This window comes from Mobula hypostoma, chromosome 8, assembly GCF_963921235.1.
Source record: "Mobula hypostoma chromosome 8, sMobHyp1.1, whole genome shotgun sequence".
Classification (NCBI taxonomy): Eukaryota; Metazoa; Chordata; class Chondrichthyes; order Myliobatiformes; family Myliobatidae; genus Mobula; species Mobula hypostoma.
Window position 1 is genome coordinate 44561370 of NC_086104.1, and position 16005 is coordinate 44577374.

The window sequence follows — 16005 nt, forward strand, 5'->3', positions numbered from 1 at the left end:
GCTTTGTTAAGGAAAATGCAATTGATTATCCAGTTGTAAATAGAGAGCAAAGAATTTACAAGTTCTTCATCACTTCTGTTTTTCACTTCATTCTCTTCTATAAAGAAACACTATCAGAATGATTTAATTCAAGTACAAGATAAAGCAGAAATGCCTCAACATATCCCACAGCACATTTGTGAAACATGATGTTCAAATTTAAAACAGGCAAGATGTCATAACTCTTTCGACAAACTTGGCCTATTCAGGGAAAGTCAGGAAACAATTAACAATCTAATTGAACCTTAAAACATTAAAAACATGTGCACAAATATGTTGTGGAAGACTTGTCATTTCATAGAATCCAATTAAGTAGTCAGAATAGTACCATGTTGGAAACTGAAGGTACAAAGAAGCATTTTACATTTTACTGACATTTATCACTGTCAATATTGATCTGTTGTTCATTTCAATTGAGTAAACTGACAATCTTACAAAATGCAAGTTGACTAATAAAATGAACGTAAACACTCAACTTGTTACAGCTTTGAATAAATAAAGCCTCAATTTTACTGAAGCTGTAATAAAAGTTGTTCTCATTTATCTAATGGAAACATTGTCTTGTCACAATCCTAGCCACACAAAAAAAAAATCAGCAAAGCCTATCACAATTGTAGATGAAACACAAGTGCCAATAAAATACCATCCTGCACATAGGATAATGAAAAGAAAGTTCTTGTAACAGATAGGAACCATAAAATAGTTGAACATCACCAATAAACCTATTCAGAATTACTTGATCATTTATTGAATACATCAATAACTTGCCTGCGAAAATACAGGATTTGGAGAATAGAACTGGCAATGAAGCTGGAAATTGACTTAATGTTGGGCAAACCAAATAAACCTTTAAAGTTGCACCACTCCATTAAATCTGGTACAGGGAAGTTAGAATTAAGTCATCATTTTCAAAAAGCAATGAATGTATTTCCTTAAACTTTGCCATCTTTGGAATCTTGCTGGAAATTCAGTAACAGTATTTTTGATACTATTAATTGACTTCAATCATTATAATTCATAAATGATCATTTAATTGAGGTGCCTATGTATGCAAAGTATCTGCTGAAATACTTGCTGCACAGGCACCAATTAAGAACAGAATTAAACTCAGTTGTGATGTAACTGAATACCCTGGTTATATTATCTTGGCATAAATGTAAAAAAATACTTACTTGGGGAAAGTACCAGAATACTGTACTGTACTCACTGATGATATTACAGTCTAAAATGGATGAGTGATCTTGACTTAAATATATCACAACAAAATGAATATTGAGGAAAAGGCATTTTTAGGAAAAAGCAAAATGAAAAATGCCCTCTTGCAACAATATTAAATACATAATTAATTTTATTTTTCTCATCTGTCTTTTGTCTTAACTTAAGCTGCTGAGGTCGAATTATACATATAAGTACAGGCAAATTATTAATACATATAGGGTGGTAGGGTGGCGTAGTGGTTAGTACAATGCTGTACAGTATGGATGACCCAGGTTCAATTCCTGCCACTACCTGTAAAGAGATTGTATGTCCTCCCCGTGACCATGTGGGTTTCCACCGGGTGCTACAGTTTCCCCTCACAGTCCAAAGATGTATCAGTTGGTAGGTTAATTGGTCATTGTAAATTGTCCCGTGATTACACTAGGATTAAATCAGGGCATTGCTGGGTCTGGCTTGAATGGCCAGATGGGCCTATTCTACACTGTATCTCAATAAATAAACAAACAAACAAACATTGTTGGACCTCTCTGATTTTCTTGTGGAAGTCCATAATGCGTTAATATTACCACTGCAAGGGTGCATCCTACTTCAGCTTCATTATAAATAAATGCATCTTCCAGCATTGGTTAATAGATATTGGCCAATTGGATAAAGGGGAAGCCTTTTAGGACTGAGATTAGGAAAAACTTCTTCACACAGAGAGTGGTGAATCTGTGGAATTCTCTGCCACAGGAAACAGTTGAGGCCAGTTCATTGGCTATATTTAAGAGGGAGTTAGATATGGCCCTTGTGGCTACGGGGATCAGGGGGTATGGAGGGAAGGCTGGTGCAGGGTTCTGAGTTGGATGATCAGCCATGATCATAATAAATGGCAGTGCAGGCTCGAAGGGCCGGATGGCCTACTCCTGCACCTATTTTCTATGTTTCTATGTTTCTATGTTTCTATCTATTATTATAGATTATACACCTATTAAAGACCTTCTTGTTAACATCTCCCTTACCTCCTCCTGGAATAATGAAACAAACTCTGGTATGTCCTTACCTCCAATTTCTCTTCTCCAGTACCACCATATCTTATTTATACCAGTATCAACTAACTTCCAACTATACAAAGAATTATTAACCACCCCATTGCCCACCCAGCAATCCTCAATCACGGGACAATTTACAATGACCATGGAATGTGTGCCTGTATCACCATCACTTTGAATACTAATCTACTTGCTCCACAATTATCCAAGTCTTGAGTACAAAAATACAAAGGTATTATCTTATCCAGCAGGGCTGGCAAGCTCCTATGTGGCATCCCCTGTGTCAACTTCCAACGCTGATTATCAGCAACATTAGGAACTTTGGAAGATTTTTTAAAGCTCTGTATTTCTGAAACACAGATACCAATTTCAACATTAGCCTGAGTGCACCTAATTCAGCATAGAGTAACTATTTAACTGATAATAATGTACAGTTGAATGCTCATGGCTTATAAGTAATGTTTATTTTCAGGTTTTTGTTTAAAGCTCTTGAAATTGGATACACCTTAACCGTTCTAATATGAACAGATGTACATCAATACATCCACGCATTAAAAATTTATGTTCAGATCTTTCCAAAAGATTATTTATCTGAATCATCTAAATACATTTTCAATTCACTTTAGTAAATAAATACTCTGTATATTCCACGGATACCAATTTTTAAAGCTAAACTAATGCTGAAGATGTTTGTAATGTCAGAAGATGTGAGATACTGAAATAAGCCTACTCCTATGTCACCATAATAAAAATAATATAGTACATAGCTGATTGGCAGAAGTGTGATTGAAGTACTGACTGAAATCATATATCCATATCAAATATTTTAATATATTCTTTTGATATTTATATTTCTTACAGTGTTGGCTATACTCTTAAATCAATATAGATCTGAGTAGATTGAAGACCTGTAACTAAGAGCCAGAAAGAAAATGCCAGCACCTTTAGGTGAAGGTGAAGTATTGCCTTATTTTATGCCAGATTGGACTAGTGGATCAACTACCTAAGCATGAAATTTACTTATCTGCCTAGTCAAGGCCAATTTATATCATAATAGCAGCCACAGAAATTGAAAGAGGCTACATCATTACATGTGAATCAGTAGGCAACCACTGACCAGCTTGAGACTATAAGCTAAACCATCTAATTTAACTCCTAATTCCAGCCAAGAATGACGTTAAAATTCCTTCTGCTATTTCAAGAGTAGACGCCTGCTGTCCTAGAAGCATTATCAAGTACATTTATGAAATGTCACAAGATATCTCAATACTATATGGCCTCTGCTTATACTGGTCTTGACAGATAAGGAAACATTATACTCATGTAACTGATAATAATTAGATCTATTTTTAGCCTTTAGCTTGCTTTTGCTCTGTGAGCTCAGAGAAGAATTAAAAGAAACACAACTAATGGCATTACTTCACTGGCTATAAATCACTTTAGGAAAACTAGGATTATGAGCAGCATTGTAATAAACTCCTTTCTTTTTTCCAGACAGAAGTGCACATACAGGGTCTAACATTAGTTATTTCTCCGCTTGCTGACCCGTGTTAACAAATTAAAAATAATGATTTTTATTCAAAGTCTTAACAAGAACATAAGAAATAGTGGTTAGAGTAGGCCCTTTGTGCCAGGTCAAATTTTCAAGAATCAAATCATTTACCTCAGTATCATTTTCTTGTACTAGCCCTGTATTTCTCAATTCCCCACAAACATCTGAAACATACTCAATGAATGAATGTTCACACCTCACTCAATAATGCCACCACAATCCTAGTAATGTTTTGTTATATTGCCTTTATCTCTATTATAGCTTTCCTTAGATCAAAAGACAATATTCCAGGTATAATCTTACCCCAGATAATTACAGGAAAATATATTTATTTTTGGAATATTGGCAAAAATACTGTTAGCCTTAAATGCCTGTTGTGCATTAAATTAGGTGAGTCAAGTATCAGGAGCCCAGGTCCCTCTGGATACCAAAGCCTTTCAATGTTCACCATTTAAACAATACTCTGTTTTTTAATTTTTTTTCCACCAAACTGAATGACATACATTTTTCCCCACAGTATTTTCTGTTTACCATGTTCTGGTCCCCCTCTCCGCAGAAGCCTTCCTGGATCTCACAAAAGATCAAAGTTCAAAGTAAATGTATTATCAAGGTACATATATGTCACCATATGCTACCCTGAGATTCATTTTCTTGCGGGAATTCAAATTAAATACAAAAAAATGCAATAGACTCAATGAAAAACCACACACAAAACAGGCAGCCAACCAATGTGCAAAAGACAACAAACTAATTAAGCAATAGATATTTGAACGTCAGATCATTATAAATCATTATAGCAACACTTATGGTGATCTAACCCAGCAATGGCACCAACAGTTCCTTTGAGAACAGCTGTGTCCTTAAATCCCCATCTTTTTTTTTTGGCGTGTGTGTCTGCCTGTGAGTGTCCGTGCGTGCGTCCGTGCGTGTGTGCTGTTGGCGGGACGATGTCTTTTTCATGCCTTAACAAGGCGCGGAGCAAGAGAGAGAGACTGTGCGGCACGCCACTCCTCACACAGACATTTCACAGTATTTTCCCTTTATTTTACAAGGTCGAGTTACGATCTCAACACTCAACCCGGCACGGATGGAAAGCGTACTCGGGAGCGGACCCAACTGGGTTCGAACCCGGGAACCTCCGTTCCAGAGCCTGCGCTGATGTCATTGCGCCACCAGCTGGCCCTTAAATCCCCATCTTATGCATCTGTGATCTTATTTACAGCACCATTGGTATCCCTATGCCAGTCAGCTCAGAGCCACACTTTAGAATTCCCACTCTAAATCTTTTTGTTTCTCACTTCCTTTAAAAAATTGTTCAAAACACATTTCTCTTTGGATAAGTTTGTGGACACTTGCACTCTCCTTCCACAACTCCATTATGCTGCTCTACAGAGCCTTGACATCTTTTACAATATTAAAGACATTATATTAGTGTTCATACTATTATTATTCAGCAGATAAAGGCTTTCGGTCAATAAACTTGTCCAAAGGTTAACTTACAGGTCGAGTCAGTGGTTAGGAAGGCAAATGCCATGGTAGCATTCATTTCAAGTCTAGAATACAGCTGAGGCCAGTTCATTTGCTATATTTAAGAGGAAGTTAGATATGGCCCTTGTGGCTAAAGGGATCAGGGAGTATAGGAGGAAGGCTGGTACATGGTTCTGAGTTGGATGATCAGCCATGATCATATTGAATGGCGGTGCAGGTTCAAAGGGCCGAATGGCCTACTCCTGCACCTATTTTCTATGTTTCTATGTTTCTAATACAAGAGCATGGATGTGATGCTGAGGCTTTATAAGGCACTGGTGAGGCCTCACTTTGACTATTGTGAACAGTTTTGGGCCCCTCATCTTAGAAAAGATGTGCTGGCATTGGAGAGGGTCCAGAAAAGGTTCACAAGGATGATTCCAGGAATGAAAGGGTTGTCTTACAAGGAACATTTGATGGCTCTGGATCTGTAACGCGCTGGAATTCAGAAGGATGAGGGGGCATCTCATCAAAACCTTTCGAATGTTGAAAGGCCTAGACGGAGTAGATGTGGATGTTTCCCATGGTGGAAGAAAGAGTCTAGGACAAGAGGGCACAGCCTCAAGAAAGAGGGGCGCTCTTTCAAAACAGAGATGCAGAGAAATTTCTTTAGTGGAATGGTGGTGAATTTGTTGAATCTATTGCCGCATGCAGCTGTAGAAGCCAGGTCATTGGGTGTATTTAAGGCAGAGATTGATAGGTTCTTGTTTGGACATGGCATCAAAGGTTATGGAAGAAGGCTGGGAACGGGGGTTGAAGAGGAGAAAAAAAAGGATCAGCCATGATTAAATGGCGAAGCGGATGTGATGGGCCAGATAGACTAATTCTGCTCCTATGTCTTATGATGTTATGGTCTAACTGCTTCTTCTTCAAATCTCAAAGTAAATTTATTATCAAAGTATGTATACTATATACAACCTTGAGATTCATTTTCTTGCAGACACCCACAGGAACATAAAGAAATACAGTAGAATCCATGAAAAACAAAGACTGACAAACATCCAGTGTTCGTCAAAAAGGTCAAATCACGCAAATAACAAAATAAAAGTAAATAGATAATACTGAGAACAGAATATCTGGAAGTAAAATTTGACAGGCTATGTAAAAGCCAAATGGTTGTAGGACAACAACTCACCTTGGTAGCCTAGGACCCAAGACTCCTGCACGATCTGCCCAATGGTAGTAGCGAGAAGAGAGGGAAATGGGTAAAATGCAGTCAGACGACAGGCTTACATGGGGGATCTCGGCTGGCATAAAGAAGAAGGACTGAACACCAGTTAAATTTCCACTCTTGGGCTTTAACTGGCTTCAATCTGGCTTGAAGTCTGTCCCAGTGCCCTCTCTTCTGGCGATGGCCAACCTGCAAGGTGCCGTACCTGCATTCCTGAGACTGTCTTTGGCCATCCATGAGAGCTGGCTATAACCTGCTCCCTTTCCAGTTCTGAGAGTTCTGGAGCAGGCTGGCAAGTTGTTTGGATGTTGTGCACTCTTTCATTGTGAACAGTGAAGGGACTTCGTGATAATCCTTCTCCAGTTTGAATACTCAGTGTCAGACATGACAATGAAGCAGTGAGGATGTTATATTTCTTTGTTGGGACTTAGGAAATATTGCTGAAGCATTTTCACGGATGTTCTGGAAATCTCCTATAGTTCTAGTGCTCATAGTAAATTCCTTGGCTTAGAAGTCTGCGGTCAGATAATTAGGCAATGTTGCCTGCCCACAGGAAATAGTTTAATATGATCACAATGTTAATGCCTAGCATGTTGCCTTGGGAGAATGCTGACAATGGTTTGCCTACCCTGCCAATGGATTTGGAGAATTTTATAATTGGTACTTCTCCAGAGTTGGAGGTGCCTATTTTAGGTTTCCCGCAGGTGGGCAGGAACAACTGCTGTATGGTAGACCCTGTGTAGAGTAGACTCTGTGTTTAATGCATGCTTGAGATGTTAGTCTTTTATACATGCTTTCTCTCAGGAGGAAATAGCTTCACTAGCACAGTGGAGACAGTGAAGAGCTGTTTCATTGATGTCATCCTTCTTTGATGGGTAGCTCCCACTCTACAGTTGGTGACAGATTTCGTATAGTGGAATTAGCTGGTAGACTTCTGTCTTTTAGATATTTATTGCAAAGCCCATCCTATAACATACTACACTGAATAAGTTAATAATATCTCATGTAATGATAGAGTCATACTTCTCTTCAAAAACTTTTTTTTTGGAATTTTACTGATGTCGTGGAAGTGGTTAACTTCTGTTAAGTTCTAAAGTAAAGTTAATCCCTCTGAAAAGTTAGAAAAGATAACAATACCATCTTGAAGCATATGTTTGATTTGTATGACTGAGACAAACTTGCCCAATTGTTTACATGCATGTAGAATTAATTCTGCTGCTTTTGCGGGCTTCAAGACCCTTTCTCAGAACTGTTCATTGGCACCATTAGTCTATATGTACATTCACATATAGTATATTATAAGCTTTTGTAGAACACTTCATTATAATAATTCCAATGATAGAATTGGATCGATATCTTAGGATAGGATGTGAAAAGGTGTAAGATGTCAATAGGTGATCCTTCCAATGACTGGATAACTCCTTTGTCAAATTGTTAATTTGAGACTTAATAAGTTTAAAATTATTCTATGTCTAAGTCTAAAATCTGAAAAACCTAGTAACTTGTGGGACCAAGTGCTATGCTATGCAATATCAAGCAATTATTCGAAATCACATCTGATTCACTAATTTTAGTATTTTGATACAAAAGTGCATATTTAACATAATTTATTAATTTTATTATGCAACAATCAAAGATGCATATTTCAGCATTTTGAGGCTCATTCACTTTCCTGTTGTTTTCAATTTATTTCCTTTTTTAACAAGTGTGTATTTATTGGTTTGTATTCCATATCAACTTGTTTTCTTTGAAGGTATGTCTTTGAAAACAAGTTATTCATAAAAAGAAATGGCTCTGAATACATGGATAAATGTAACCCTACAGAAACGTGCTACAGATCTTTTATTTATTTCCATCATTCAACAAATGGGAAGAATATCACACATGCAGTTGTTTTCTATAAAAGTTGGTTGTATGAAAAAAATTTTAAAGTCTTAATCTTTATGGAAATTTTTTAGCTCTACAATACTGTTGGTTGAGACAGACTGAAAATGCAGTAATGCATTTTCTTTATAACTACATCATAGTCTTGAGATGGTATGTTATTGCTGGACTCTTATTAGTTACGTAATTATATAAATTTGCTAATTACACCTCATATTCAAGATCAAACTTATTCTATGAACTTAATATTTAATGTTAGTGTGTATATTTTACTGATGGTTATACCATTTCTATAAAGTATAAAAAAATTTAAAAATAACAAATCCTACACATCTGTGATATGATATTTGAAATATAGGTTCAACTTACTATCTGCGTCAGCTTAATTAACTTCTATATCATATCTATTCGGCACAGTACTAAATCAATTGTTTAGCGGCTAAACAAACAAATATAGTTTCTCTGTAATTTACCATTTTATCCTTCTATGGATTCTGTCAATTATACTGCTTAAATGAAGGTTGCTTTGTTTGCTTGTAGTAACATCAAAAAATTCTAGCAGACATTTCTAGACACATTGATTTTGAAAACGAGTTGCTTTATGAACCTAAAGCAGCCTTCATAAAACAAGTCTGTCAGTTGCAATTAACCTACCCTTCGGAACTCTACCCTACTGAAACAGTTGCAATAAAGATAAGACAATTAAAAAAATGTTTTACCATCTTAGTTTAACAGCTTGTTGGCTAGAGCTTGACAACATTACAACACAAAATGAGGCAGTCAAAATGAGTTGTTAGGCTGAGGTTATGCCCTTCCTGTTGTGTTATCTGCCAGCAGATCAAACTGCTGACTTGGACTCTTTCTGCCAACAATGCTGATGCTGCCAGTATGAAGATGCTGTCACCTAGTAGTCATGGTGCTTGCACTCCACAATAGAAAAGCGCTAAATTGAACTCGAAGTATTGTCTTTGTGATATCATTTCAGCAAGTCATGTCCCATTCAGCCTGATAGTTTATCTCTGTCAGGCAGGGACCCAGGCGACTATGCAAGCTGTCAGGACAGGTACACAGACCTGCTCAGTGCTGAGGAGGTAATGTATCTTTCGGGCTTCGTAACACTTTCTTCTCTCTTCCTCCTCTATAGCTTTCCTTTCCCGTTCCTTCTTCTTTGTCTGCTCATATTCTTCCAGTTTTTTTCTAAACGAAGCAGAGAATTAACATGTATTTGAATTGAATAAAGCAACATTTACTGGCAACTTGGAGTTTCAATAGTTATGTCCTTCATAATTATTTGTAAGCATAATATTTTACTAGCGATACCAACAATGATAAAAATATGTACAATTAAAGATATTATTGCTTAACCTTAGTAAAGAAAACCAAGATAGATTAGGAAAAAATACTTTGTGGGATGACCTCATTTTGCCACCTTGCACCTGAAACAATATATTAATAAATTTTAGAGAAAAGCCTATTTTCTTCTGTATGGTTGTCTGTACGTTAGAAACCAAATGGTTGTAATCAACAATACCAGGTACACTGTAATGCAACTCGGCAATATGACCTTTTCTGACCTGCTTTTCAAACCTATTATTAACTGCTAAGTAATTTGTAAAGCTGAACAAATTTATTCCAATAAAAAGGATCTCTATCTATGTTTTTTTGTGTGACACCTAACAAACCTCATTAAATCTGTCCATTTCAGTTAGACCCAAGGTGTTTGTAACATCAGTGATACCCATGTCCTTAAGAAAGAAATCCCTTATTACTTAATCCACTGTAGAACATTATTTCTACTTTCTCTCTCAACATAAAAATGGACACAATGAAAATGTATATTTTATCCAAATGAGCAATTGCCATCACTGTCAATTCAAAAATAACAAAAAATGTTATCTTCGATACTAAAGTAAAAAAACAGCAGAATTATCTGAAAATATCTAGACTTTGTCAAATAAACTGGTTAAATAATGAGTACTTATCATATAAGATCAATTAATTAAATCTTTCATTTCCATCCACAAAATGCTTATTAACATGGTTTACTGTTTTAATTACACATATTCTGTATGTCACTCACATCATCTGTGGATATCTTCGTTGCTATTATATACAGCAAGATAACAAACAAAAACAAAGCATATTTATTTACATGCTTAATATAAAATTAGATAAATACTACAATTTTTATTTGACTATCAGTAAAGTCTAATTTTAAGATATAATATCAATAACATCTATAAAAAGGCAGTGATCATTTTGAAAGCATAGATTGTTCTTAACATATATTATTAGAAAATAATTAAAATGTAGGCTGTGATAATTAATCTAATAGATTTAATTTAAAATTCCTGCACAGTTGCCCAAAATATTTTACTAGCTATTTTTACTGCTTGACAAAAAAACATCCTTTGCATTTTTGTACATTTTAAGATGGGATTAATTCAGAAAGCATTACCAAAATAGGATTAATTTTAAACTGCAGTTTTGTAGATGTGAAATTTATTTGTATTTAATCCTCAAAATCTTAAAATTTTATCAATAAAATTTGATTTAAAAAAATTTCTGTCTGTTGAAGTAAATATGTCCAAAAGAAAATTTGGTTCTCAAATATTTCCCATTGCATAATCAAGTCCTCCATCCTCAAACATACACATTTATGTGTTTATGCAAAAATTCAGTTTGGCTTTTGAAGGGTTAAATTAATTGCCTCACAAGAGAAAACTTAGATAGGGGAAATTATCTGATTATCGTAGTAATAATTGCACAGCTGTTTAACACAGATAGAGAAATAATTCATGTAGGCAATAGGCCGTGGTGGCAATGACATTTTGCATTTAGTAAATATGCAAACTGTTCATTCCTAATTACCCATACTAAAGGATGCCCTTATTAAATGTATAAACTATAACTGTCTGCTTGGCAAATGATAAATTATTATATTGTGCAAAACCGCATTACAAAATTATGACAGTGAACTTGTGTCTCCTAACTTCATTACTTTTGTTGGAAAGTTGAATGATCAGAAGATGGACACTGTAATATTGCCATCTATGGAAATGACTATGAGCAACCGTCTTGCATGATGCAATCACAATGCTTCTTTTAGTATTCCCAATCAGATACCCTCTAGAATAAATCAAGAGCAATTTAAAAGAAAGAGAATTTCAAGATTGTGCGCATGAATAAAATGTTTGGTTTGACTTTTGCAATAAATAACAGCAGCTTTTCTGAGCTCCAAGCTAAAGATGTTTTATTAATGTCATGACTCAGCAACAGAGCAGCTAATTTTTAATTTCATGATATCATTTGTTTGATCCAAACAGAGCTCTATATTTTGCACATCTAGCTAGAGGTTAAAAGTGTACCACCTTACCAATTGCATATTCAGCCTTTAAATTAATCAAATCAATTTATCACTGTAGCAACACAACTGTTAATTTGAAGACATATTAAACACTATATATGGAGGATAATAAAAATATTCAAATGTTGATGTAAACAGCTCACATCAGTTTTTCTCTTCCCAAAAGAATGTTACTGTAAATTGTACTATATTGTCTGTTAAATTTCACGCTTTATTGCTATTGTGATGTTCCTCTAAACAGTGCTACGTGCAGTCACGCACCAAGGTAGCTCGTTGTGCATCCATTATACAGCCCATTTCATCTTACATTGCATGATACCACAAATGTCGTATAATTTAACATTATTTCAAAGCAAGATAAATTTATAAAAATGTTACTTTCTCCTTAATTATGTTTTCTCCTAAGCAAAGTGCTTTTTCAGTTATCTTTGTGCACTCCTAGGTTGTAATTACACAAAAATATTTCAAATTTATTTTAGTTTCTATGTCCTTCTTATTACTGAAATATCCTGAAACTTCTCCCATTTTCATATGCCTATTTCAGAAATCTTGTGGATGGAATATTGCCCAGTACAAACTAGTCTGCTACCTTTTGCCACATTGTCTTATTTTCAGAGCCTTGTGCCTTGATTTGTCTTTAAATCTTCCAGTACTAGGCAGATGAAGAGATTACCATGCTGATGGAAGAAAATATTTAACAGCTGGTAGAATAGTTGTCTTACAGTGCAAGAGACCTGGATTCAATCCTGACCTCAGATGCTGTCTGTGTGGAATTTACATATTTGAGCATGTAGGTGATCTGGTTGCTTCCCACATCCCAATGGTGTGCAGGTTGATATTTTAATTTGTGGCTGTAAGTTGTTTCTATGTGCAGATGAGCGGTAGAACTTGCGAAGAATTAAAGGGAATCTAGAGAGAATAAAATAGGATTAGTATAGCCTCGACAATTGGCATGGACTTGGTAGGCCAAAGAGCTTATTAACCTGTTAATACCTGTTGTATGACTGTGAAAATGCAACCTCTCCATTGCATGTGACAGCAGACCTGAAAGTAATATACGTCTAAAACCTATTCTAGATATGTCAATCATAACTCAGCATCTACACATAATAGCAATCCTGGAGATGAAACACCAGATACATTTCTTACTCTGTTTAGCTTGGATAATATGGTTGAGATATACTGGTTTAGTACAGATCATGGACGTTGTATTGTATATAGTACTTCTGTTACCAAATCCACTGGGAATTGTGCACTATATATGTGGCATCAACAGTGATGATAGGATAGCACCATAAACTAAAAAGCACACCAACTAAGGGAAGCCAAAAATTACCATTCATTTGTTATGAATTCACATTAACTATGCATTATTTTGATATTAAAATATTCTCTACTCCAATACTTATAGCATTATAACCATTTTTGTAAAATATGTCTACTTACAATTCCTTCAGATCTTGAACTGTTCTGTTAATCTCCAAGTACACATGAAAAATAAATCATCACTATGAGATGACATTATTAAAAGCAGTTGCTTACCTTATAGTCAGATTTTTCATGCTGAGGCTAATGAAATACTTCTTCATTTCATAGAAGTTATGGATATATTTTCGAACATAATATCCATGCCATCTTTTCTGGATCTAACAAGGCAATTAAAAATATGTAAGTCATTGTCCCAGTATATTAATTCTTTCAGAACTAAGTTTAGTTTGTGGTTTTCAGTAAAGAAAAATTACAGAAATATTATTGTAATTTTATAAAATTAATCAAAGTTTAATTTCACCATTTATGAATTTCTCATCCAATTTTTGTTGTTAACATAACAGTGCCTCATAAATGAATGTTATCACACAATTTTATTTTCTTAATTTCTTTCTGCAGAGAGTAGTCTTAGCCTTCTACCACTAGATTATTAATGAAGTACGTTTGTAGAAATTTTTAGCAAATCACACTGAAATTATGACAAAGCTAAGACATTTTCTTTGTAAGATTTAAATATGACTTTTTAATATAAAGTCACAATGTATAAATGAATGCCTATCTGCCACATCTAACAATGACCGTAAACCTGTGGAGAGTTTATAAAGTGTGAAAGCCCTGGGGCAGTTCCACTCTCTCAACCTCAGAAGTCCAGGTCCAGTGGTACGGTAGTCGTCACAAACTGGGATCTTCCTTGGTTGCAATACATGACCATGACTTCTTCTGTGCCTTGTTATGCCCTTTGCTTTCCATGAAGTGCTGCAGAACAATCTTCCAGGCTGTTGGATCTCTCTGTAGATCTCATCCACCCAGTCCACTGGAGTTGATTTCACATGCCAGGGCAGGCGAGTCCCTATCTCCCTGGGGTCTGAGGCCCGCTGGCTACCCTCACCTGGTTTAGCCCGCTTCTCAAAGCAGTGTACTGGGGTTCAAAGTTTAAAGTAAATTTTTTCTCCAAGTTCATAAATGTCACTATATACAACCCTAAGATTCATTTTCTTGTGGGCATTCACAGTAAATACAAGAAACACAAAATAATCAATGGAAGACTGCTCCCTATAGCATAGACAACACCAATGTGCAAAGGACAACAAGTTGTGCAAATACAAAATAAGATAAAGAAACAAAATAAGGATAATAATAAATAAATAAGCAATGAATATTGAGAATGTGAGCTGTAGAGTCCTTGAAAGTGAGTTCATAAGTTGTTGGAACATTTTATTGATGGGGGGAGTGAAGTTGAGTGAAGTGGTCCCTTCTGGTTCAAGAGCCTGATGGTTGTAGGATAATAAATGTTCCAGAACCTTGTGGTGTGGGCCCTTAGGCTCCTGTACATTCTTCCTGAGGAAAGCAGCACTGCCACATACAAACAGCTACTTGGAGCTGCAGGTGAAAGAGGTGGGGACCATGGGAGAGTGAACTGCCCCAGAGCAGACATGACAAACTCCTTCACCAGAAGTGCTCTCAAAAAAAAATGACAAAATAAATATAATACAAGATGATTTTAAAGAAAATGAGGAAAAGGAATATTTATTTAGCTATTTTACATGAGCAGAAATGAATCAAAACTTGAGCTTTAATAGGTAAGTTTCAGCTTTGAAACTGCGGCCAATTCTCCTCATTTCAAGTTTCAACTTTCAGTTCGAAATACAAAGATAAGCTAGCGTACCATCTCCTTACTCCACAAATGGTAAATTTTTTTTTAAAATATAGTATAGAAATGTTGCCAATTATAGAGAATAGTATAAATAAATAATGTATATTTTAAAACCTAAGCAGCAAGGTGACTTACATGAACATGGAAATAAAAATAGAAAATACTCAGCAAGACAGGCAGTATCAATGGAGAAAAGAAAAATCATAGAATGGAGGATGATGACTTTTCATCATAATTTAGAGGTGAAATAGATTTTAAGATGCAGATAATGGGCTGTAAAGAAGTTAGAACAGGGAACAAGAGTCTGCAGCACCATCAGACAGGTGTTTTACAACCTTCTTTATATTCAACAATTATAGATAACAATCATTTCTATTTCAGATTCCTACATGTACCCTCCCTTTTGTTAATAATTTCACATGATTACTCTACGTGCGCACTTCCCTTACATGTACCTTTAGTTACCAATATCTTATTATCACTTCTTTTACCATTGGCTATCAAATTTACATTACTTAACATCTTCTACCCTCCACTAAATCACAGATCTTTCCTCTTGTTCTTTATTTCCCATTCCATTTGCTCTGTATCACAAGATTTGCTTTATCTCCTTCCTCATTTCTGAGGAAAAATGATCAACTGATACTACATCAATACTACCTGAAAGAGTGACCATTTCCAATACCTTCTATTTAATGTTAGAAAATGAAACTTATCCAACACCTTCTTTGGAATACCATACCCCTTCAGTTTTTCAGTCAGTTGTCAGGCTGACTGGAAAACGGAGCTTAAATGCTAATGCTTTCACATTGTAGGCAAGAGCACGATCACTGAGTCAAATGGATCCTTGACTTCCTGACCAACAAAATGCAGTAAGTCAGAATAGGCAGTAGGTTATCCTTAACACTGGTACCCCACACAGCTACATCCTCAGCCACTACTCTATTCCCTATACATTTATGACTGCATGGCCAGATTCTGCTCTAACTCCATCTATGCATTTGCAGATGATCTATATCTCAAATATCAATGGGCTGGAGCACAGAAAGGAGGTAGAGAATCTGGTAACATGCT

General features: G+C 35.6%; 1 protein-coding gene across 1 annotated transcript in view; it reads right to left on the reverse strand.

The window, feature by feature from the left end:
* spata17 (spermatogenesis associated 17) overlaps positions 1-16005 on the reverse strand; it is a 306947-nt gene that overhangs the window by 211613 nt on the left and 79329 nt on the right. The window contains exons 5-6 of the mRNA XM_063057259.1: positions 13332-13435; positions 9496-9619 (exon numbers count right to left, since the gene is read on the reverse strand). Of these exons, the coding sequence (XP_062913329.1) occupies positions 9496-9619; positions 13332-13435 (228 nt within the window). The remainder of the gene's footprint in view (positions 1-9495; positions 9620-13331; positions 13436-16005) is intronic.